Below are 26,054 nucleotides of genomic sequence, written 5' to 3' on the forward strand. Positions count from 1 at the left end.
TCTGTGGGTAAAGTGTGTCTGTATGCAGATACTGGACAGATATAGTATTGGGAATTGTAATGCCTGCAAACAGCCATCTGACAATGACTATCCATACAAAACATGACCATATGAGTATGTGATACTAGTGAAACCATATATTCGAGGAAATAAGGCAGGAAAAAAGATAACCAAAATATTCATTTCAAGATTTGAGAAACTAGAATTTAAAATTTCACACTACCATTTGAAACAACACATTAAGGCCATCTACACATCTGGAGTTTTATGTTACCTTTCAGTCGTTCCAAATGTGCTAAGTATTACACTATTGTCATCAGATCCTGCAAATGCAACTCCAATTCTACATAAAAGAAAAGTAAATATGTTATAATTCTCTCAATAGACCATACATTTAAAAGAAAATAGTACAGGGGTCTGAGAAGCAACATTAGCGGTGCATGTAAATAATAATGGAAAAACACACCAATCTAGTTCAGCAAGCTATTTTTCTTAAACTGAAAATGCATCAAAGCCCCCAGATGAAGGGAGTTATGATAAACAATTCTACAAAATGGTATTTTAAATAAATGATTTTTTCAGACCATTGAACAAATGTAATACTGCTGTAGTAATATTAAATTTCTAAAAAACTATTTAAAGAACTTATTTCTCAACTGGTTTGATGTATTACTGACTGCAGCATTGAATACAAATGACAATTGAGTTAGATTTGGTACCCATCTCTACTGCATTATTCTCTCAAAGATTAACGTGATGCACAATATGCCCCTAGAAGTAATGGTAATTAGGTGTCACCATTTGACATATAGAATTAAAATTTGGTGATCACCGTTGAGACTTGGCATGTAGTAGAACCAGTATTTTGTTCCAAAATTTAAGATCTCAATTAGATATCCTCCACTTCTCACATTATACATCAAAATTGCTGACATCTAGGAGACTGTAAAAACTACCAGCACCTTTGCAATAACATTTCCGAATGAGGTAGTGGTATTGAGCAAGAAAAAAAAGTGGAAGTTAAAAAAGGAAAAAGACTTCTACAAGTGTTGGAATAAAAAGGAATCCAGTTAGGTGGCAACATTTCTCCCCAGAAGAAGGATGACAATACTATCCGCCTGTTTTAAACTTGCTAAACTGCCACTGAGAACAAAAGGAAACTAAGTGCCCCAAACTAATGCAGTTTAGGAAACACAAAATGATGCCTATAAAAGGCAACAACAAAAACATCAGCTTTACATGAGGACAACAATATAAATCAAAGATGAATATCTTTTATTTAGTGAGCTAGGTTATAGTTGGATTTTTTCAACTTATTTGAAGTCTTTCATTCGATTTAAACTGACAATATCAAGCATTTGATTTTTCTTCGAGCTATTTGTAACTTGATACAAGCTGTTTGTATCTCCAGTGTTATGTGAAGGCCTCTGTTAGTCTCAATAGACCATGGATTTGCACCTTGGAAAGTTTCCAGGGCGCAAGCCTGGGCAGGGTTTTTTTTTAAATGGAAGACCGGCAGTTGCCCAAGCTGCAAGTCTCCCCTCTCCATACCATTGATGTTGTCCAAGGGAAGGGCATTAGGTGTTATACAAACAAGCGAATTAGGAGCAGTAGGCCACTTGGCCCCTCAAGTTTCTCCACCCCTTAACAGATTATGGCTGTCATATTGCTTCCGATTGCAAGTCCAACTCCATGATCTTACTTATCCAGTAATTTCTTACTCTTGTTATCATCTACCTTTGCCTTAAAAATGCAAGTTTCTCTTCTCCAAAAGTTGAACAAACTAGAGTTCACAACATTCATGATCTGAGGTAAAATTTTACTTTCTGTGCCTCTGAGTTGGACAATCAACATCAGAGGTGCATAAAAAGAGCTACCCTTCAATAAGGAACATGATCGAGATTTAAAAATAAACAGAAAACATAGAAAACCTACAGCACAATACAGGCCTTTCGGCTCACAAAGTAGTACCAAACATGTCCCTACCTTAGAAATTATTAGAGTTACCTATAGCCTTCTGTTTTTCTAACCTCCATGTACCTATCCAAAAGTCTCTTAAAAGACCCTATCATATCCGCCTCCACCACCGTTGCCGGCAGCCCATTCCAAGCACTCACTACTCTCTGCGTAAAAAAACTTACCTCTGACATCTCCTCTGTACCCAGTGGCGTATCTAAAGTATGGCAGGTATGGCATGTGCCCTGGGTGCCACTTGAAGGGGGGCGCAACTGAGCAGTTTCTATTAAAGTTAGACATGCCATCCTCGGATAGTGAAAAAAGGATTTTCTTCAGATGTATGATCTGTCTTTGATTATTATGGGTGAGAAGGCCGTATTTCAGAGCATTGTGTAAGACCATGAAACATTTCTTTACGAAGAAGAAAGAAAGTGGAGCTGAAGGACGAAAGAGACGAAAGTTGGAGGAGGAGGAAGCCAAGAAGTCGAGCAAGTTCTTCGTGCCCTTCTTTGATAAGCCCCGAACAAGTAGTACGACACGTTCCATAGAGTCGCCTGCATCTGCTACAAGTTTGTTAGAATCTGAAGGTGGATCAAGTACAAATGCATCACAAGCCAAGGAGGAAGTCAAGTCAGATAAATTTGAGTATGACGAAATTAAGAGTGAGGCTGCCTCAGGGAATGTGCACATGACAGGAGGGGAAGTTGATGGTGGTGGTGATGATGTTGAGTTTATTGATGGAATTTTACTTGATGAGATTGAACCTGACGACACTGAACCTACCTAGTGAACTGGATGGTGTCAAAGAGCCTTGAACTGTCATACCAGAAGTGATTGAACAGCATGACATTCGGACTTCCTAAGTTCGACAAGGATACTGTGAAAGCAATTCTGCCTGAATTTGAGAGAGATAATAAAGCTGGGTTTGAAGTATTTCCAGAACAGCGAGGGGCCTTTCCAAACAACAAATAACCGCTCAATGAACAAAACTTGGTTCAAGAAGAAACTGAGAAACGGTCATGATGAGGAAGTGACTCACTCATAGCTGGTCTATTCCCCTTCCCAAAAGTCTACATTTTGTATCTGACGTCTTCTCTATTCCCGGTCAGACCATCAATCTTCATTGGAGCAGAAAAGTGGATTCAACCAGTGGAAAGCACCTGAAAGGATTAGTGTTCATGAAAATGCCAAGAATCATCGGGAATGCTTCACACAGTGGAAGGAGATTTAGCTGGAAACAGTGGAGTTATTGATGCCGTATTTCAGTCACAGATTGAGAAGGAAAAGCAGAAGTGGCGGGATATCTTAATGAGAACCCTTCACTGCATAAAATTCCTTGCAACTCAGAACCTGGCTTTGTGAGGACACCGAGTCACTTCAGCTAGACGATGACTCCAATGTGGGAAATTTCCTTGGCTTACTGAAACTACTGGCCATGTTTGACCCTCTCATAAAAGAACACCTCACAAATTTGGAAAGTCATCCTGGATGCACATCTTATCTTTCACCAGGTGTCCAGACAAATTCATCCACATGATGGCATCCACTGCTCGTTAGAGTTTACTGAGAAGCATTCGTAAAGTCAAGTACTATGGTACATGTACGACTCGACTCCTGATCAGGCACACCGTGAGCAGATGTCAGAAGTAGTGAGGTATGTGGAAGTTGATCTTGAGAGGAAAGTAGTCCATGTTAGAGAGTCTTCCTTGGTTTTATCCAGATAAGCCAGAAGGATGCTGAGAGCTTGGTTGGACATCTTGAAACAGCTAGAGAAGGACGAAATGGAGCTACAAGATTGTCGGTCACAGTGCTATGACAATGCTGCTGTGATGGCTGGACACAGAAGTGGTGTTCATCAAAGAATAAGTGAGAAAAACAAACTGGCAGTGTTTGTGAATTGCGACAATCAACTTGGTGGGTGTACATGCAGCCAAGCAGGATACAATGATGGTTACATTTTTTGGAACCATCAAAGCTCTCTACATGTTTTTCTCTTGTTCAACACAGTGCTGGGAAAAAACTAAAAAACGCCATGCCTGTGGTTGTTAAGTCGAAGTCCGAAACCAGGTAGTGCAAGGGCAGAAGCAGTGAAGCCCGTCAACAAGCACCTTGAGGAGATACTTCAAGTTCTCCAGGACATGACAGACAATGAAAACGAGACCAGTGAAACAAGAAGTGATGCAAGGCAGCTGTACAACCGCATGTTGAGTTACTATTTTCTGATTTTGCAAGGATTTTGGAACAAAGTACTCATTCACATTCACCGTATTCAAAAGAGGCCTGCAGGATCCTAGCATGAAGTTCCACGATGCTGCCCTGGATTTGAAAGCCCTCTGAGATCATTTTTATGATGAAAGAGAAGTGTTGGTCAGTGAGTCACTCGGAGGAGGAGTTGGTCTCTGTCAAGAATGGAATATTGAAGTTGAAAGACATTAGAGATGAAAGAAACGAATGGCTGATGAGAACTAGAAAGACGCTGGGTTAACAGCTAAGGAGGAAATGGAAAGAGTCATGAAGGGAACACTCAACCATCTTCACAGAGAAATGGACGAAAGGTTTGCTTGTTTGCACAACACTGACACCAAGTTTGGGTTCCTTCTCGATGTCGAGGGACTGTGTTTCGGCACCAACAGTAACGACCTAAAGAAGTAGTACAAAAATTTGGGCGAATTGTACAGCTCTGATGTTGATGGACAGCAGCTATATGAAGAAATTTTGGATTGCAGAATGTTGCTATCAAGGTGGGTCAACATGAAAGTATCAACAGCTTCTTGAATTTATTGTTCAGTACGGAGATGAAAGCATCTTCCCCAATCTTCGCATTGCTATTCAGATAATGCTCACCATTGCAGTTTCCATCGCCAGCTTTGAGAGATCATTCAGCAAGTTAAAACTAATACTTTTGTATTTGAGAGCCTCCATGGATCAAGGCAGACTCTGTGATCTTGCTCTGCTGAGTGTAGAAACAAATGAAACTGAAAAAAACTGACTTTGATCACATCATAGACCAATTTGCATCAGTGAAAGCAAAGAAGGTGCAGTTATAATTTTCATGTAGTGCCATAATTTGTTAATGAAATGATTAACGAGCTTTACCTGTATTTTTGAGGTGATATTATGTTAAAGTTATCTAAAAGATGGGTGTCAAATGTTTGGACGGGGCGCAATTTTAGTGCTTGCCATAGGCGCTATATTCCATAGATATGCCCCTGTCTGTACCTACTCCCAAGCACCTTAAACCTGTGCCCTCTTGTGGCAGCCATATCAGCCCTGGGGAAAAAGCCTCTGACTATCCACATGATCAATGCCTCTCATTATCTTATACACCTCTATCAGGTCACCTCTCATCCTCCGTTGCTCCAAGGAGAAAAGGCCGAGTTCAGTTTTTAAAGGCAGAGCTTCGCAGCAGTTTCTCCGAGTTGAGGAACGACCGATCAGCAAGAGGATTCATTAGAAAGAGCCAATGAAAATAACTTAAGTACAAACAGAACAGCCATTCTTTTAAGTGTGCCAGTGTTTAGAGAGGCTTTAACTCATCTGCCTTGGGTGAAGTTAAATATCTTGTAAATTATTCTTTCTGTTCTTATTTGTTCATTCTTCATTTGTTAGGGCTTAGTAGTTTAGTGAGAATGGTTCCGGGGCAGTGTATTGTACTCTGTCGGTTGTGGGAAGACAGAGAGACCTCTCGTCTCCCAGACAAATACATATACACAAGGTACACTGAGCTACAATTCCTGAGAGATCATATTAAGCAACTGGAGCTGCAGCACAATGACCTTCAACTCATTCAAGAGAATCTGGAGGTGAAAGACAGGAGCTACAGGGAGGTAGTCACCCCTAGATTGCAGGAGACAGGTAACTGGGTGACTGCCAGGAGGAAGGAGGAAAATGCACTGCCAGTGTAGAGTACACCTGTGGCCTTCACCTCATTAACAAGTATACAACTTTAGATACTATTGAGGGGGAATAGCCTACCAGGGGGAGCCACAGTGACCTGGTCCCTGGCACTGAGTCTGGTGCTGTGGTTCAGAAGAACAGAGAGGTGAAGAGGACTGCAGTGTTGATGGGTCATTTCATAGTCAGAGGAACAGAGATGAGATCAGGTTTATCAGTATTACACTTGAGTAAAGGGAATTACAGAGACATGAGAGAGGAGCTTGACAGAATTGATTGGAAAAGAACACTGGCAAGGATGACAGTAGAGCAGCAATGGCTGGAATTTCTGGAAACAATTCAGAAAGCACAGGATATACAAATCCCAAAGAGGAAGTAGTATTCTAAAGGCAAGATGACACAACCGAGGCTAACAAGGGAAGTTAAAGAAGCCAAAGGTTGGGCATAAAATAGAGTAACAATTAGTGGGAAGTTAGAGGATTGGGAATCTTTTAAAAACCAACAAAAGGCAACTAGGAAGTTATTAAGGTAAAGATGGAATATGAAAGTAAGCCAGCCAATAATATTAAAGAGGATACCAAAAATTTCTTCGGATACATTCAGCGTGAAAGAGAGGCAACAGTGGATATCAAACCACTGGACTTGGCCCAGATGATGTACAAAGCAGGGTTCTGAAAGAGGTGGCTAAAGAGATTATGGAGGCTTGAGTAATGATCTTTTAAGAATCACTAGATTCTGGAATGGTTCCGGAAAACTGGCAAATTGCAAATGTCACTCCACTCTTCAAGAAGGGAGAAGCAGAGAAAGTAAATTATACGCCATTTAGTCTGACCTCAGTAGCTGGAAAGACGCTGGAGCTGATTGTTAAGGATGTGGTTTTGGGGTACTTGGAGGTACAAGATAAAATAAACTGTAGTCAGCATGGTTTACTCACGGGAAAATCTTGCTGACAGTCTGTTGGAATTCATTGAGAAATAACAAACAGGATAGACAAAGGAGAATTGGTTATTGTTGTAAACTTGGATTTTCAGAAGACATTTGAAAAAGTGCCACACATGAGGCTGCTTAACAAGTTATAAGCCCATGGTATTATAGGAAAGTGTCTATCATGGATAAAGCAGTGGCTGATTGGCAGGAGGCAAAGAGTGGGAATAAAGGGAGCCTTTTCTGACTGGCTGCCAGTGACTAGTAGTGCTCCACAGGGGTCTGCGTTGGGACCAATTCCTTTTACGATATATGTCAATAGTTTTGATGATGGAAGTGATGGTTTTGTTGCAAAGTTTGCAGATGATATGAAAATAGGTGAGAGGGCAGGGAGTTTTGAGGAAGTAGAGAGGCTACAAACGACTTAGATTAGGAGAATGAGCAAAGAAGTGACAGATGGAATACAGTATCAGGAAGTCTATGGTCATGCACTTTGGTAGAAGAAATGAAAGGGTAGGCTATTTTATAAATGGAGAGAAAATGTAAGTAGCTGAGGTGCAAAGGGACTTGGGAGCGCTTGTGCAGGATTCCCTAAATGCTATAATGCCTAAATGTGGTAAGGAAGGCAAATGCAACGTTAAGACATTACAAAGCACTGGTGAGGCCTCATTTCAAAGGTTCATTTTACTGTCAAAGTATGCATGTATAATAAAACTTTAATTGTTGTCTACTCCAGACAGCCATTACATACAGAAAGACCATGGATGGATGAAATAAAAGACAACAACTCCCCTTCAATGGGCATGATAAAAAACCTCACAGACCCCAAAATTCCCTCCTCACCTGCAGTCAAAACACACCCACAAAATCAATGATTCTCTACACATAGCAATCCCTGACCCCTTCACTTGCAGAAGAGAACAATGACAATAGCACCAAATCCTCAGCCGCCACTCTGACACACTAAAAATTAACAGATCACTCATCCACCAATCAACCACAAAAAAGAAAACACCAAAAAAACTGAAGGAAACCAATATACAGTCTAATGATCACAGAAATCTCAGAATATGGTAAATATCTTTGTGTACAAGGAGAGCAACCACTGAAACTCAGTTTTTCCGTAGAGGGTGACTGTCAACGCTGCCAACCCGGAGCCGAATGCACAGAACTGGGTCCAAACACTGACCCAGGGCTGAACGTCCTGTTCCAGCTGTCAAATGTCTTGTGCAGAGCTATCGCTGGCCTCTTAGTGATTCACCTCAATGCTTCAATCTTCCTCACTAGTTCGAGATGGAGTCATTCATGACTCCACGCCTCATCTCTGTTTTTTTTCTATGAGCCAGCTTTGTTCTTGGACCATTTCAGCCCCCTGTCTCTGATCTCCACGAGGCAGCTCTCCGGATACAGCATAGCAATGGATCTTTCAATTGAGATTCAAACTATATGTCATGGGCTCAAACAGTTTCCATAACACAAACAAGACAAAAAGAAAAGCAGGAAGCATAGAAAAAGTGAAATAATTGGAAAGCTTTATCTGAAGGCTGGTGGCACGAGGACTTATTTAAGGAAACTTAGCAGCACAAGCTATAATACATCTTTATCTCGTTAGTGAAAAAATTACATGAAAATAGCATGTAGTCTGGATCTAGATGAAAAATGTATACAATCTAACACAGTTGACAACACATCAGTTTCATTTTCTCCCCGTTCAATTTAAGCCCTTGTGCAAAGCAATAAAGAATAAACAAAGAGAAGCAAACTGAAGGACTGGGGTGGGGCATTTCATTTCTTTTGTGCTTTTCCCAGGAAACATTTTGCAACCTTTGTACTGAAATGTCAAATAAGGTTTTGTACTTAGTTCTAGAGTGGAATTTAAAAAAAACTCAAACTCAGGCTATTTGGAAATCAGTATTGGATGAGCTTATATTCAAATAGCCTTACAATCACTTGAGTCAGCAACACGTTTTAAATACAAGATTACAACATTTTAAGATTAATGACTGTACACTATGACCACATACTGGCAATGAGCTCAAATACATTTGTACATTTTTTTCAGAATGCATATTTTGTATACTTGATATTTACTACTACTTCCTCCATAAGTGGTTATTAGTTACAACTAGCACAAGTGGAATCACTTAAATGTGTCAGATTTCAGAGAGTCCAAAAACTTCAGTATGGGATAACCCATTAGATTTCACCCTGGATATTATTAGCATTATAGATATGAAATTTACTGGATGAAGCAATACATTTACAGAACACCAAGCTTCCAGTTATCAGTTTGTCAAGCAGAAGCATCTTCATTTACTGTCACAACAAGTCAAAGGTCCAAATAACTAAAAGTGACGACTACTTCTACACCAATTTTACACAACAATAACACAATCAGCAAAGCAGAGGTCTGATGTGACTCAAAGTATTGAAATCAGATTCAATAAAATAAATTCAGAATCAAAGGAAAAATATCAGATTGATAGGTTCAGTAGATATAAAAAAAAATAGCTTACCTTCTGGCAGCTTCCACCAAAGCTTTCTCATCTGGTGAGGCAGCATAGTATTGTATTTTGGATAAATCAGTAACAACATGCTTTGGAGTAGATCTGTGCGGCTCTTCCAAGTCACTAATATGCACTGTGTGACACAGGGATATTGCCTTCAAGAATAGCACCTCTTCATTAGTCTAGGAAATGAAACATTAAAATCATAAAACAATTGACACGAATTCAAACAAACACTTTAGGGTATAAAGTCTTTAAACATTGACACTTACTGGATTACTTCATCTTGCCTACCAAAGCCCATTAGCCAATTTACATCAGTAACAGGAATAACTAATGCGAATCATCCTGGGTTTGATCTCGGTTCAAGTTAATCTCATTCACTTCTGCTACAATTATCTGAAGGACATATTAGGAGAGCTTAGTACCGAGGAGCCATCTATTCCTAATCATCAACCAGCAAATCAAAATTGCAGCAAATCTGCATTTGTCAGCTCTGAACAATGACATTAGATTCTAGCTTGTCTAAATAGACTGCCAGAAATTAATGTCTGGATGTATACAGGAAGAATGGGCACTTGGGTGAAGAATGTTCTGTATTATTATAAACATAATCAAATATATAATGGGGTAAATACCAGGGAGTGAAAGCAAAAATACAGGTACCATTGAAATCTATAGAACAGGTGGCATTTTGTTTTTGAGTGAAATTTATCTAAATTTTAACGATAGCATAAATATTATCATTGCATGTTAAGCCTCCCAATTTCCAAAAAGTGGGTCAAGACATTGTTTCATTTTATGTTTAGCATCATTCAGTGGAGAGATAGGGTTTATAAGAATACTTAGTATTAGCATTAGCCTCTAACATCCTTATTCTATGTTAATTGAGTTTGCCTAGGATAATCTGAGTGTGTGAAACCATTGTCTGTGGAAAACACATACTATTCTGTATATGATTATAGGCTATAAACTTAACGTAACTGCAAAGCACAATGGGATACTTGACTGAAGAAATGAGTTCAATTATTCAGTACAGGTTGTTTAAAATACACCAGGCAACATTCATTGTGCTAAAAACTTGAAAAATCAAGACAACAGATTTAATTTGCATACACACACGTGTGTATGTATACATACATATATACACATACACACATGCCACATCAGTTTCGGTTAAGCATTAATTAACCATCCAAGCTATTCACCTTGAATTTTGTATTGTTTGAACTTGTACTTTCAGCCTACCTATTCCACAAGACCTTGAACAGAGTGTGTAGAAGTAGATAGATGAGGCAACTAAGATTACGCAATAAATTTTGGTTTTGCCAATGAAATCTACATTCCTAAACATTAAAAAAAATAAATTTTGACATGGATCCTTTGGGTCAAAGAACATGTTCCCATGTTGTTTAACTCATTGACATAAACTTCAGTCAAACATTAATGCCTTGTGGTTAATTGGAAAAGATTAGGGTCTAGGTGAATGATCCTTGCCAATAATAGCCAACAACATAAACATAATGACAAATGGCTCTGTCTAGAATAACTGAGCTTGGGTGGACTGCTTTGTGGAATGCCCACATTAACTCTGCAAACATAATCAGATTTCGGGGTCCTACAAAGAGGTGCTCCCTGGTACAAAAATTCTGCACCTCCATTCCACTCTGACAACATTTCAAAGAAGCTCAAGTTAATGGAACAGCATCTATTCTTTCCATCAGATACATAATGTTCCTAATTCAACACCACTGATTACTGTTATTTCCTCTGACACCTCTTTTGACCTATTAATGGTCTCTACTTACCCTATTCCACTTGCTTTTGTCAACTGTTCTTGCCTTCAGTTCATATATCACCTCATTTTCCCTCACCCATCACATTTTCTGCCATTTTTCTGGTTATGCGAAAAAGTATCAAGTTTCTCCCCTACCCCCTCCCAGTATGGATGAAAGGCTAAGCTGGAACATCAACTCCTCTTCATTATTGCTGTTGAATCTGCTTATCTTTTCCAGCATTGACTTTAATTTCATAGTAGCATTTGTTGTGATGAGAAGAGTTGTAATTGGCTAAGGGCTTGCCTAATAGAAAATGTTTTTATACTGATACTACATCCAAAATCTACATAAGCATTTGTCAACTTGAGAAGCATCAAAATACAACTGTAAATGAAAAATAGTGTTTTAATAACTTTTAGCCAACAAAATTGGAACTTACAAAAGTTTGTCTGTTAATTTCTCCAGTCACTCCTTCAGGGACCAAACTCCCATTAATATATTTGTACTTAATGCCATTAATGGAGCATTCTCTGAATTTCATTTCATTTTCAGTCAGTGTTCCAGTTTTGTCTGTTAATACATACTCCACCTAAAGGATTAAAATCATTGTTATGCATATTCCTGGTTAATCAGTACTCTTTAATGCAAATAATGCAAGATGGGAAAGACGATTTCCAAAAACTTCCCCATCTTAACCCAACCACAAGTAGCTTCAACTGTCTTGGATTGCGAGGAGTGGTGCAAGAGCACAGTAAATAATTGCAGGAGTTTAGTAAGTAACTTAAATGGTATTCCCAAACTATAGAAATATTTGTTTTCTTTGATTATATTCAACAGAAAATCTGTGGCAATGTAAACACCCAAACATAAATCACAAACATTTGTTTAAAATGTTAACTTTGCTAAGAATGAAAACCCTCACCTGTCCAAGTTCTTCATTAAGGTCAGAGGTATTAACCTGTGCCCGCTGACCGGAAAGTTCATGGTATAAATCAAGATCCCACACAATGAAAAAGGATCCCAAGAATTTTTGCATCTCAACGGTAACATAAAGTGAGATTGGAATGATGTAGTTGTATAGCACCATGAAAGCCAAGAAATCAGATATCCCTGTCAAAATCTACAAATAAAATAATTTTATCAGTTAACTATTAAAAAGAAACATTGAGAATCATGCTCAAATCTATTTTCAAAATGCACAATTACTCACTTCATATTTGCTCATTTGAAGTTTTATTGAAATTGAGAAGTTAATTAAGCATGGTGCAAAAGTAGTTGCTTTGTGTCTCAAAGACAATCCGACAACTCCCAGTCAACAGGAGACAAAAAAAATGTCTACTGCACAGAGTTTCACCATAAATGGAATTTATGAAGAGATACATGACTGGAAGATCCAAGAGCTAATTAATAGCCAACACAAGGGATTCCCAGATTTGAAGCACCACTAGGCCTTAAGCAAAGAAACAACTCCACAAACAAGTGAAGGCAGACGTTCAGCAGAAAATCAGGAACCTACAGAACAGATGGCGAACAGAGAAGGCACAGGAGGCTCAACAAATTACCATTGACCAAAACATTCGGTTTCATTAGTGCTTTAAAAACTATGGTCCAACACTCAAGGCTCTGCACCCTGATAGTCAAGAACAACAGCTAACTAATCAAAATCAAAGGCAATATGGAAGGAACATTTCAAAGAACTCCTCAAATGCAGTTCTGACTAATTATGAGCAGACTTGACTAACTCCTTCAGCAACCTTTCTAGGCTCCCACTCCTGGTAAGCAAAAATTTGAGAAGGCCATTTTCAAAAAGTAGCAAGGACTTGGAAGCAGATAATATCCCTGCTGAAATCCCAACACTCAGTGGTGAATTCACCCTCATCTTGTAAGAAGAGGCTATTATTCCTGGACACCTTTAAGAAAGGAAACAAGAGTGAACAGAGGGGGGTCCATGCAGTTTGCCATAAGGCATGTCATCTCCAGGATCCTGCTCAATCAACCTCCTCCAGTGGCTGAAGTACTATCTTTAGAATCACTGTGTATTCTGTCCATCTAAAGGTACACTGAAAATTATCTTTACCATGTCACATCACCAGTAGAAATGTAGAGAGTAGCACAAGCCACTGTAAATTGTCTTAAAAAAAAACCTCTGTCGACATCTATTGGGAGGGACCATGGGACAAGCACACACTTCAGATTCTCTGGTTACAGTAATATGTCTACATCTTTATTGCTTAATGGCAACTTGCAAGTTGTGATATTAACCAATGAATCTAAAGCAGAACTATTCTCACTGGAGATAAACATCAAACATGACTACATTATTCTGTATCTTTTGTGCCAAAATGTTGTATCTTATCCCTAAAAAAACTGCCACGTTTTTCCACTCACTGCAGCTATGCTCTGGAAAGCAAGGCTACTCAATAGTTGAACTGCAGAAGACAGATGCAGCAGGCTGAGTTTCAAGCCATCACTGACATTTACACTGAGAATGGGCAAACAGTCAAAATCAGTAAAAAAAAATAACAGCAGCCAATACTCTTCTTCCTCTTGCTCCCAATTGATGGCTTTGAGTTTAAAATGGCTGTATATAGTACCAATGCTACTGTTTGCATTTTTCTTGGAGATGTCAGCTGGTCATTTTTACTTCGGCTTTAGATAGAGATTCAAAGTAGTTATTGTGTACTATCTTGTTATCTGATGATAATGATTCATAGAGACATCAGGAAAACATGAACACTTTCTACACCTTGGGAGCAATCACTCAGCAAGACAGATGTTGATGATGACATTCAACATTGCCTTCAATGCACCACTGTCTTTGATCATCTGGAGAACAGGAGATCCAAATATCCAGATCTCAGACCTGGCACAAAACTCACTTCTCCCAACTATAGTGATCCCTGCCCTCCTACGTTCTCCTGAAACTTGAACAGTCACATCTGGAATAACACCACCATCACTGCCTTTGCAAAGTCCTTCAGTCACTGGAAGAACAAGCAAACCAATATCAGCACTTCCCCAGAACAATATTCACTGTATCAAGGCTCTTGTCACTCTTAGCTACATCAGGCAGGCCACATTGATTGCATGCCTGACACAAGAATTCCAAAGCAGAGATCACTCTGTGCACCATTATGGGAAAGATTACTAGGCAGAGAGAAAAAAAATCCAAAGCCCCTTGAAGAAATGCAGCATTAATGCTCATTTGGGAATGTTTAATCCAAAATCACTCCAAAAGCAAAAAGCTGGTATTGGGAAATTTGAGGCCACAATAAGGAACAGATAGAGTCGCTGAGCAGGCAGCAGACAAAACAAATCATTCCACCTCTCCCAACTACGGAAGAGCCTGTGGTCCTACCACCCTGAAATCCACAAACTCAAATCAATATCATCCTTGAACCAGAGGAACAGCTTAAGTTTATGCAATGGAGCTGGCATTTAAAGCACATCTTGTACACACTCAAATTCATATCAATGGAGGTTGCAGCTTGAGTGTTAAACAGCTACAAAGAATACAGTATTCAAAACAGACATTTATACAAATCACATGAAAGATTTAAAAAATAGAATTTTACTATTTTAAATCCATTTGTAATAAGAAAATATTTTCCACTTAAAATAACCATCTGAAAATTACTATATTCAAAACAAATTTGACTGCATTTAATATTGAACATATTAAAAGTCAAGGCTATACAACTTGTCCATGCTAACCAAGGTCCCTACCTGAGTTGATTCTATTTACCAGCATTTAGCCCATAATTGTCTAAATATGTGAACTGGAGCTGCAGCTTGATGACCTTCTGCTCATATGTGAAAATGAGGAGGTGATAGATAGGATCTACAGGGAGGTAGACACTCCGAAGCTGCAGAAGGTGGGTATCTGGGTGACTGTCAGAAGAGGGAAAGGGAATAGACAGCAAGTGCAGAGTACCCGTGGCCATTCCCCTCAATAATAAGTATGAGGCAATCTGATCTCTGGCACTGTCTATTTCTGTGGCTTTGGGGGGGGGGGGGGGTGGGCGGAGAGAAGAGGTGTACAGTAGTGATGGAGGGTTCCCTAATTAGAGGGGCAGACAGCAGATTCTGTGGATGTGAAAGAGATAGCTGGACAGTATGCTGCTTCTCAGGTGCCCGGATCAGAGAAGTCATGGTAGATATTGTACCAATGATATAGGTAGGAAAAGCAAGGAGGTCTTAAAGAGAGGAAGAGAGAGAGTTAGGTAGAAAGCTGAAAAATAGGACGTCCAGGGAAATTATCTCTGGATTTCTGCCTGTGTCACGTGCCCTTGAGAGCATGAATAGGATTATTTGGCAGATGAATGCATGGCTGAGGAATTAGTGCAGGAGGCAGGGTTTCAGAATTCTGGATCTTTGGGATCTCTTCTGGGGAAGGTATGACCTGTACAAAAGGGACAGGTTACTCCTGAACTTGAAGGGGATCAATACCCGTGAGCAAGTTTGCTAAAGCTGTTCAGAAGGGTTTAAACTAATTTGGTAGGGAGGATATGAACATGAGTGATAGGGCTGAGGATAGGGCAGTTGGTATACAACTAGATGTAGTATGTAGTGTGATTATGAGGAAAGACAGGCAGATGATAGAGCAAAATGCCCTATTTTTTTATTGCCCTATCTGTTAATTTTTAACTTGTAGGAAAAAAGGTCATTTCTTTGGCAGTTTGAATGGGGCACAACTGCGCAAGCACGTGAAGGTGGGCCTGTGAGAACAGCGGAAGAGTTTAAAAAGCGAGCAGATTAACGGCGTGGCGTCATAGGAGCAGGCAACGGATTAGTGGGAGACAGAGTAGGAAGGCTTTGGCTCGAGAGGCTGAGAACGAGCTTGCTCCCAGTGAGGCAGGGCCGGCTAAGCTCCTTTAATTAATCTAATTAACCTAGAAGTAGGTAATGGAGGGAGCAGTTAGGGCAGTTGAGTGCTCCGCTTGCAGTATGTGGGAAGTCAGGGCAAGCACAATTGACCCTGATGACTACACCTGCAAAAGGTGCATCCAGCTGCAGCTCCTGACAAACCGAGTTAGGCAACTGGAGCTGGAGCTGAAGGAGCTTCAGATCATTCATGAGGCAGAGGAAGAAATAGACAGGAGTTTCAGGGAGATAGTCACCCCTAAAAGTCAGGAGACAGGTAGCTGGGTGACTGTCAGGAGAGGGAAGGGGAATAGACAGAATGAGCTGAACACCCCTGTGGCCGATCCCATCAATAATAAGTATACCGTTTTGGATACTGTTAGTGGGGGACGACCTACCGGGGACAAGTTGCAGTGGTTGCGTCTCTGGCACCGAGACTGGACCCTCAACTCAGAAGGGAAGGAGGGAAAAGAGGAGAGCAGTATTAATAGGGGATTCGATAGTTAGGGGGACAGATAGGAGGTTCTGTGGAAGAGATCGAGAATCCCAGATGGTCTGTTGCCTCCCTGGTGCCAGGGTCCACAATATCTCGGATCGACTTCTCGGTATTCTCAAGAGGGATGGTGAGCAGTCAGATGTCGTGGTCCAAGTAGGGACCAATGATGTGAGTAGGAAGAGTGAGGAAGTCCTGAAAGGCGAGTTTAGGGAGCTAGGTGCCAAGTTAAAGGACAGAACCTCCAGGATAGCAATCTCAGGATTGCTACCAGTGCCACGTATAGGTGGGTTTAGAAATAGTAAGATAGTGCAGATCAACACGTGGCTGAAGACATGGTGCAGGAGGGAGGGTTTCAGATTTATAGATAATTGGGCAGTTTTCCAGGGAAGGTGGGACCTGTTCTGACGGGATGGGTTGCACCTGAACTGGAGGGGGACTAACATCCTTGAGGAAAGGTTTGCTAGTGCTGCTCCAGGAGGTTTAAACTGGATTTGCAGGGGGAGGGGAACCACAGAGTGTTAGAACAGATAATGAGGTGGAGGAGGATAAAGGTCATGCAAGAACTGCAAGTATAGTGCTTGGAGTAAAGCCAGATCTAACATACATACAGGCTTTGAGGAAAGAGAGGCAGAATAAAGGGTGTAAAGGTAGTAAAGTAGAAGGGCTAAAGTGTGTGTACTTCAATGCAAAAAGCATCAGGAACAAAGGTGATGAACTGAGAGCTTGGATACATACATGGAATTATGACGTAGTGGCCATTACAGAGACTTGGCTGGTACCAGGGCAGGAATGGATTCTCAATATTCCTGGATTACAGTGCTTTAAAAGGGACAGAGAGGGAGGAAAAAGGGGAGGAGGGATGGCATTACTGGTCAGGGATAATATAGCAGGATCCTCTTTTGAGTCAGTTTGAGTCAGGAATAGGAAGGGAGCAGTTACTCTACTGGGAGTGTCCTACAGGCATCCTGGCAGCAGCCAAGATACCAAGGAGCAGATTTTGGAAAGATGTGAAAGTAACAGGGTTGTTATCATGGGTGACTTTAACTTCCTTAATATTGATTGGCACCTGATCAGTTCCAATGGTTTAGACGGGGCAGAGTTTGTTAAGTGTGTCCAGGACAGATTCCTGTCACAGTATTTTGACAGGCTGACTAGGGGAATGCCATACTAATATCTAGTATTAGGTAACGAAATGGGTCAGGTCACAGATCTCTCAGTGAGTGAGCATCTGAGGGACAGTGATCACTGCTCCCTGGCCTTTAGCATTATCATGGAAAAGGATAGAATCAGAGAGGACAGAAAAAAATTTTAATTGGGGAAAGGCAAATTATGAGGCTATAAGGCTAGAACTTGTGGGTGTGAATTGAGTTGTTTTTTTGCAGGGAAATGTACTATGGACATATGGTCGATGTTTAAGGATCTCTTGTAGGATGTTAGGGATAAATTTGTCCTGGTGAGGAAGATAAAGAATGGTAGGGTGAAGGAACCATGGGTGACAAGTGAGGTGGAAAATCCAGTCAGGTGGAAGAAGGCAGCATTCATGAGGTTTAGGAAGCAAGGATCAGATGGGTCTATTGAGGAATATAGGGTAGCAAGAAAGGAGCTTAAGGGGCTGAGAAGAGCAAGAAAGGGGCATGAGATGGTCTTGGTGAGTAGGGTAAAGGAAAAGCCCAAGGCATTCTTCAACTATGTGAAGAACAAAAGGATGACAGGAGTGAAGGTAGGACCGATTAGAGATAAAGGTGGGAAGATATGCCTGGAGGCTGTGGAAGTGAGCGAGGTCCTCAATGAATACTTCTCTTCGGTATTCACCAATGAGAGGGAACTTGATGACAGTGAGGACAATATGAATGAGGTTGATGTTCTGGAGCATGTTGATATTAAGGGAGAGGAGGTGTTGGAAGTTGTTAAAACATATTAGGTTGGTTAAGTCCCCGGGGCCTGATGGAATATTCCCCAGGCTGCTCCACGAGGCAAGGGAAAAGATTGCTGAGCCTCTGGCTAGGATCTTTATGTCCTCGTTGTCCACGGGAATGATACAGGAGGATTGGAGGGAGGCGAATGTTGTCCCTTTGTTCAAAAAAGGTAGTAGGGATAGTCCAGGTAATTATAGACCAGTGAGCCTCAAGTCTGTGGTGGGAAAGCTGTTGGAAAAGATTCTTAAGAGATAGGATCTATGGGCATTTAGAGAATCATGGTCTGATCAGGGACAGTCAGCATGGCTTTGTGAAGGGCAGATCGTGTCTAACAAGCCTGATAAGAGTTCTTTGAGGAGCTGAGCAGGCATATAGATGCGGGTAGTGCAGTGGATGTGATCTACATGGATTTTAGTAAGGTACTTGACAAGATTCCACATGGTAGGCTTATTCAGAAAGTCAGAAGGCATGGGATCTAGGGAAGTTTGGCCAGGTGGATTCAGAATTGGCTTGCCTGCAGAAAGCAGATGGTCATGGTGGAGGGAGTACATTTGGATTGGAGGGTTGTGACTAGTGGTGTCCCACAAGGATCGGTTCTGGGACCTCTACTTTTCATGATTTTTATTAATGACCTGGATGTGGGGGTAGAAAGCTGGGTTGGCAAGTTTGCAGATGACACAAAGGTTGGTGGTGTTGTGGATAGTGTAGAGGATTGTTGAAGATTGCAGACAGACATTGATAGGATGCAGGAGTGGGCTCAGAAGTAGCAGATGGAGTTCAATCTGGAGAAGTGTGAGGTGGTACACTTCGGAAGGACAAACTCCAAGGAAGAGTACAAAGTAAATGGCAGAATATTTGGTAGTGTAGGGGAGCAGAGGGATCTGGGGGTACATGTCCACAGATCCCTGAAAGTTGCCTCACAGGTAGATAGGGTAGTCAAGAAAGCTTACGGAGTGTTAGCCTTCATAAGTCGAGGGATAGAGTATAAGAGTCGCGAGGTAATGATGCAGCTCTATAAAACTCTGGTTAGGCCACACTTGGAGTACAGTGTCCAGTTCTGGTAGCCTCACTATAGGAAGGATGTGGAAGCATTGGAAAGGATACAGAGGAGATTTACCAGGATGCTGTCTAGTTTAGAGGGTATGCATTATGATCAGAGATTAAGGGAGCTAGGGCTTTACTCTTTGGAGTGGATGATGATGAGAGGAGACATGATAGAGGTATACAAGATATTAAGAGAAATAGGTAGAGTGGACAGCCAGCGCCTCTTCCACTCAATACAAGAGGACATGGCTCTAAGGTAAGGGGTGGGAAGTTCAAGGGGGATATTAGAGGAAGGTTTTTTACTCAGAGTGGTTGGTGCGTGGAATGCACTGATTGAGTCTGTGGTGGAGGCAGATACACAAGTGAAATTTAAAAGACTAGTGGACAGGTATATGGAGGAATTTAAGGTGGGGGGTTATATGGGAGGCAGGGTTTAAGGGTCGGCACAACATTGTGGGCCGAAAGGCCTGTACTGTACTATTCTATGTTCTATGTTTAAAACTGCAGTGATTGATATGAGTTAAAGTGCCACAGGGTCAAAATCAAAAAAAGGTTATGAATACAGGACTGAAGGTGTTATATTTGAAAGTATGCAGTATATGGAATAAGGTATATCATCTTGCAGTGCAGTTAGAGATTGGCAGGTATGATGCTGTGGGCATTGCTGAGTTGTGGCTTAAAGAAGATCATAGATTGGATATTCCTTGTGTCGATAGGTTAGGGAGATAGGCAGCAGGGGTGGGGTGGCTGTGTTGCTAAAAATGAAATCAAATATTTAGAAAAAAAGTGACATAGGATTGGAAGATGTAGAATCCTTGTGGGTAGAGTTAAGAAACAAGGGCAAAAAGACCCTGATAGGAGTTGCAGGCCTCCAAACAGTAGCCAGGATGTGGGCTACCAATTACAATGGGAGATAGCAAAAGCATGTAAAAAGGGCAATGTTGCCATAGTCATGGGGGATTTCAATATGCAGGTAAATTGAGAAAAAAAATCAGGTTGGTGCTGGATCCCAGGAGAGGGAATTTGTAGAACACCTCCAAGACGGCTTTTTAGTGCAGCTTACGGTTGAGCCCACTATGGGAATGGCAATGCTGGATTGGTTGTTATGCAATGACCCAGATTTGATTAGGGAATTTAAGGTAAAGGGACCTTTAGGAGGCAGTGATCTTAATATGGTAGAATTCACCCTGGAGAGGTAGTAATGGGGACAAAGAAATGGCGGATTTTGCATCAGTCTTCACTGTGGAAGATACTAGCAGAATGCTGGAAATGTGAGGTCAGGCCAGAAGTGAGTGCCATTGCTATGACTAAGGAGAAGGTGCCTGGGAAGTTGAGAAGTCTGAAGGTAGAGAAGTCACCTGGACCAGATAGGCTACACCCCAGGTTCTGAAAGAGGTAGCTGAAGAGATTGTGGACGCATCAATAATGACTATTCATGAATCACTAGATTCGGGAATGATTTTGGGTACCAGAAAATTGCAAGAGCCATTCCACTCTTAAAGATAGAGGGAGGCAGGAGAAAGGAAATTATAGACCATTTAGCCTATCTTCAATGGTTGGAAAGATGTTGGAGTCTATTATTAAGGATGAGGTCTGGGGCACTTGGAAGCATGAGACAAAATAAGCCAAATTCAGCATAGTTTCCTTGCGGGGAAGTTTTGCCTGACAAATCTGTTGCAATTCTTTGAGGAAATAACAGGCAGGATAGACAATGCAGAGTCAGTGGATGTTGCTTATTTGGATTTTCAGAAAGCCTTTGACAAGGTGCCATACGAGGCTGCTTAACAAGAGCCAGTGGTATTACAGGAGAGATACTAGCATGGATAGAAGATTGGCTGATTGGCAGGAGGCAAAGAGTGGAAATAAAGTGGGCATTTTTTGGTTGGCTGCCAGTGATTAGTGGTGTTCTGCAGGTGTTGGCATTGGGACTGCTTCTTTACACATTATATGTCAATGATTTAATGAATGACTTAATGGCTTTGTGGTTAAGTTAGTGGAGGACACAAAGGTAGATGGAGGGGCAGGTAGTATCGGGGAAGCAGGGTGTCTGCAGAAGGGCTTAGACAAATTAGGAGAATGGGCAAAGAAACAGTAGATGGAATACAGTGTTGGGAGGTGTACAGTCAAGCACTTTGGTAGAAACAATAAAAATGTAGACTATTTTCTAAATGGAGAGAAAATTCAAAACTCCACGGTAAAAAGGGACTTGGGATTCTTTGTGCAGTATTCCCTAAAGGTTAACCTACAGGTTGAGTTGGTGGTAAGGAAGGCAAATGAAATGTTATCATTGATTTTGAGGGGATTAGAATACAAAAGCAAGGGTGTAATGCTGAGGATTTATAAGGCATTAGTCAGACCACATTTGGAGTATCATGAGCAGTTTTGGGCCCCTTGTCTAAGAAAAGAAGTGCTGGCAGTGGAGTGGGGTCCAGACGAGGTTCACGAGAATGATTCCCGGAATGAAAGAGTTAACATATGAAGAGCCTTTGATGGCTCTGGACACACTGAAGTTTATTAGAATGGGGGGGGGGGGAGAGAATCTCATTGAAACCCATCAAATATTGAAATATCCACATCAAATACAGAGTGGATGTGGCGCATATGTTTCTTATAGTGGGGGAGTCTAGGACCACACAGCACATCGTCAGAATAGAGCAGGAGTTCCCAACCTTTTATATGACGTGTCCACCTACCAATAACAGAATGGTCCGCGGATCACAGGTTAGGAAACCCTGGAGTAGAATGACCATAGATGACAAACAACAGGGGGTCCCATCATGGGCCGTTGCAACACAGCACTGTTTACAGGCTTCCAATCTGAAAAGCAAACTTCCACCTAACACCTTTTGACTCCTACTATGAGACAAAAGCTCAAATATTTTGGCCACATCATGAGAAGACAGGATTCCTTGGAGAAGACAGGATTCCTTGGAGAAGACTCTCATGTTAGGTAAAACAGAAGGTAAAAGAAAGAGGGGACGATAGAGGTTATAATGGATAGATAATATTACTCAGACAATGCATATGACCTTGGGGGATCTTAGGGAGGCAGTTTCCAACAAGAAAGCGGTGTGCAGGAGTCCATGAGGTCACGAAGAGTAGGACTCAACTAAACAACTGAATAACAACTCCAAGTACAAAATAAGGTGAAGTTAAAAACCTATTCATACTCACTTTGCTGCTGTTTTTTTCCTGTGAAGTTCTTTCATTATATGGCGATTCATACAACCAACTATATTTCAAGATAGTACTGAAAATTGCTTCAAACACAAGAATTCCCAGGAAGACTATAAGAAAGGTGTTCATGGACCTACAGTTGGAAAGAAATGTACAAGTATCTTAAAGTTTTTCTTACCTGGCAACATTTATATCAACTCAATTTCATAGATAGATTTTCAAATTTTATATTGGCAAGAACTGTTTAAGAATTTGATATAGATTGCAGTCAGCTTAAGAAATAGATCCTACTTTATTCTATTGATCATGGTTGATTTTCTACATTGGGTATAGAGTGGAAAACTGGAAACAATGATGATGACTTTCAGGCATATTCTTTTGTCCCACTGAGTCAACATTTTCAACTACAATCTCCTGCGCACATAAACAATAGACAGTAGGTGCAGGGGTAGGCCATTCGGCCCTTCTAGCCAGCACTGCCATTCACTGTGATCATGGCCGATCATACACAATCAGTACCCCGTTCCTGCCCTCTCCCCATATCCCTTGACCCCGCTATCTATAAGAGCTCTATCTAACTCTCTCTTGAAAGCATCCAGAGACTTGGCCTCCACTGCCTTCTGGGACAGAGCATTCCACATATCCACCACTCTCTGGGTGAGAAAGTTTTTCCGCATCTCTGTTCTAAATGGCCTACCCCTTATTCTTAAGCTGTGGCCTCTAGTTCTGGACTCACCCATCAGCGGGAACATGCTTCCTGCCTCCAGCATGTCCAATCCCTTAATAATCTTATATGTTTCAATCAGATCCCCTCTCATCCTTCTAAATTCCAGTGTATACAAACCCAGTCGCTCCAATCTTTCAACATATGATAGTCCCGCCATTCCGGGAATTAACCTTGTGAACCTACGCTACACTCCCTCAATAGCAAGAATGTCCTTCCTCAAATTTGGAGAGCAAAACTGCACACAATACTCCAGGTGGGGTCTCACCAGGGCCCTGTACAGCTGCAGAAGGACCTCTTTACTCCTATACTCAATTCCTCTTGTTATAAAACCCAGCATGCCATTAGCTTTCTTCACTGCCTGCTGTACCTGCATGCTTGCTTTCAATGACTGATGTACAAGAACACCTAGATCTCATTGTACTTCCCCTTTTCCTAACTTGACTCCATTTAGATAGTAATCTGCCTTCCTGTTCTTGCCACCAAAGTGGATAACCTCACATTTATCCACATTAAACTGCATCTGCCATACATTCGCCCACTCACCCAACCTGTCCAAGTCACCCTGCATTCTCATAACATCCTCCTGACATTTTACACTGCCACCCAGCTTTGTGTCATCGGCAAATTTGCTAATGTTACTTTTAATCCCTTCATCTAAATCATTAATGTATATTGTAAACAGCTGCGGTCCCAGCACCAAACCTTGCGGTACCCCACTGGTCACAGCCTGCCATTCCGAAAGGGACCCGTTAATCACTACTCTTTGTTTCCTGTCAGCCAGCCAATTTTCAATCCATGTCAGTACTCTGCCCGCAATACCATGTGCCCTAATTTTGCCCACTAATCTCCTATGTGGGACTTTATCAAAGCTTTCTGAAAGTCCAAGTACACTACATCCACTGGCTCTCCCTTGTCCATTTTCATAGTTACATCCTCAAAAAACTCCATAAGATTAGTCAAGCATGATTTTCCCTTCGTAAATCCATGCTGACTTGGACTGATCCTTCTACTGCTATCCAAATGTGTCATAATTTCCTCTTTTATAATTGACTCCAGCATCTTTCCCACCACTGACGTCAGGTGAAAACACCTGGTCAAAATTTTCAATTCATTCACAAAATAGGTAAAGGATGCACAACGTCCTCCAAAAAAAAGTTAGGAAGCTTGAAATGTGAAGATTCTCAATGCAGCCTACTAATAAGCACATAACTAGGTAGGTGAAACAAATTTATGGCTGGTGAAGTGGTTCTGGAGGAGACATTAAATTTAAGAATTGGAGACTCCTGAACAAAGTACACTCAATAAGACTGGAATAAGTATCTTCACTCCGAGGTTTACTTGTACTTTTGGGGAGGGGAGAAATGCAATTTTGGCTTAACCCCCTTCCCCCATTGATAGAGCCTGGTTTGCTATTAGCAACCATAATAGTTGTAAAATGTATTTCTAACTGCACATTAATTACATGAATTCATTTGGTCTTTCTCTGGGGATAACTTTTATCAATTTCTCCCCAAGATTCTCTGCTATTGATATCCTAACTCATTTTCTCTCTTTCCCAGTTCTGCCAAAGAGTCTCAGACCACTAACAGCTTCTCCTCCATAGATGCAGCCCGTCTTGCTGGCCTACTCCTATTTCTTAAGTTCATTGATTGCACACATTCATAAACTGTGCAACTAGGTCCTTGGATGCTCAATATTTCCATTTCCTCATTTTACTGCACTCTCTGCTGCTTCCCTGCACCCATCAAAGCTTTCTGCCCAAAAAAAGTTCTTCCCAAGTAAATTTTTTTTCTCATTAGTAGGGTTACTAATGAAAATCTGAGAAGCTTAAATCTACAATTTTACATAATATGATTAAAAAAGTGTTTTTGTTCCTGATTTGTTGCCCCAAGCATTGCACATTAATGGACATGAACCCAGAGCAGAAATACTGTAACTGAAAGCTAGAATATGCAATTTAAGTTTGTGTTGTATTTTCTGAGAATACAGAAAATTAAATGTCTTCAACTGAAAGCTTTCAACATAAAAACCAAAGTTCACACTTTAGAAATAACATTGTTTACATGAAATATAATCGCCACTGTATTTTTATACATTTTGTTTTCAAGTTATATCCATTTTCAGAAAAGAAGTGTCTGGAGGTTTAAACTGTTACAGCACAGCAGGATAAATGGCAAATATTTGGTATTAGGCATGGGGGCTGGTGTCCATGGAAAACAGAGGACAATGGTGCACAGATAGTCACATCCTCGAATATCTCTAAAGCTCTTAAGAAATTAGTGACTTTCAATTTCAGACTCAAGTTTAGCATCTAGTTTAAAAGAGAGCTTGACTGCCACTTAAATTTGCAGAAATCTACCGGCTGATTATTCTTTACAGAGCAATTTTTGCACAGGACAGCAGAAATAGTTAAAGAAACTACTCAACTAGAATAAAACTTTATGAAGAATCTTTAAAATTACAACCCTCAAATGAATTGGTACCAGTAGAAGTCAGAACACACTTATTTTCACTCAGGCAAGAAAATAATGAATAACTATTGCACAATGAAGATTTCCAGTGTTAAACTTTGATACTTCACTAAATAATAACAAAGCATTGAAATGCTTTATGTTAAAAGTACTGTATGAGAAGAAGTTGGTGGAGATTAGAATGCGACAAGTTCCTAGATAGGTTGAACTGGAATACTAAACAACAAACTAAATACAAGCAGCAAGAAAACTGAAATAAAAACATGTGCATAGACCTTTCAAGGTCATCGACTTTCTTTCT

The 26,054-nt window shown here is 40.8% G+C and overlaps 1 protein-coding gene across 2 annotated transcripts in view; it reads right to left on the reverse strand.

The window, feature by feature from the left end:
- The window catches only part of atp11b (ATPase phospholipid transporting 11B), a 152,175-nt gene that overhangs the window by 87,393 nt on the left and 38,728 nt on the right, over positions 1-26,054 (reverse strand). For both annotated transcript variants that reach the window (XM_073041244.1, XM_073041245.1), the window contains exons 11-15: positions 22,553-22,688; positions 11,982-12,179; positions 11,499-11,648; positions 9,291-9,463; positions 275-343 (exon numbers count right to left, since the gene is read on the reverse strand). In XM_073041244.1, coding sequence (XP_072897345.1) covers positions 275-343; positions 9,291-9,463; positions 11,499-11,648; positions 11,982-12,179; positions 22,553-22,688 — 726 coding nt within the window. The remainder of the gene's footprint in view (positions 1-274; positions 344-9,290; positions 9,464-11,498; positions 11,649-11,981; positions 12,180-22,552; positions 22,689-26,054) is intronic.

The sequence above is a fragment of the Hemitrygon akajei genome, chromosome 3, assembly GCF_048418815.1.
Source record: "Hemitrygon akajei chromosome 3, sHemAka1.3, whole genome shotgun sequence".
NCBI lineage: Eukaryota > Metazoa > Chordata > Chondrichthyes > Myliobatiformes > Dasyatidae > Hemitrygon > Hemitrygon akajei.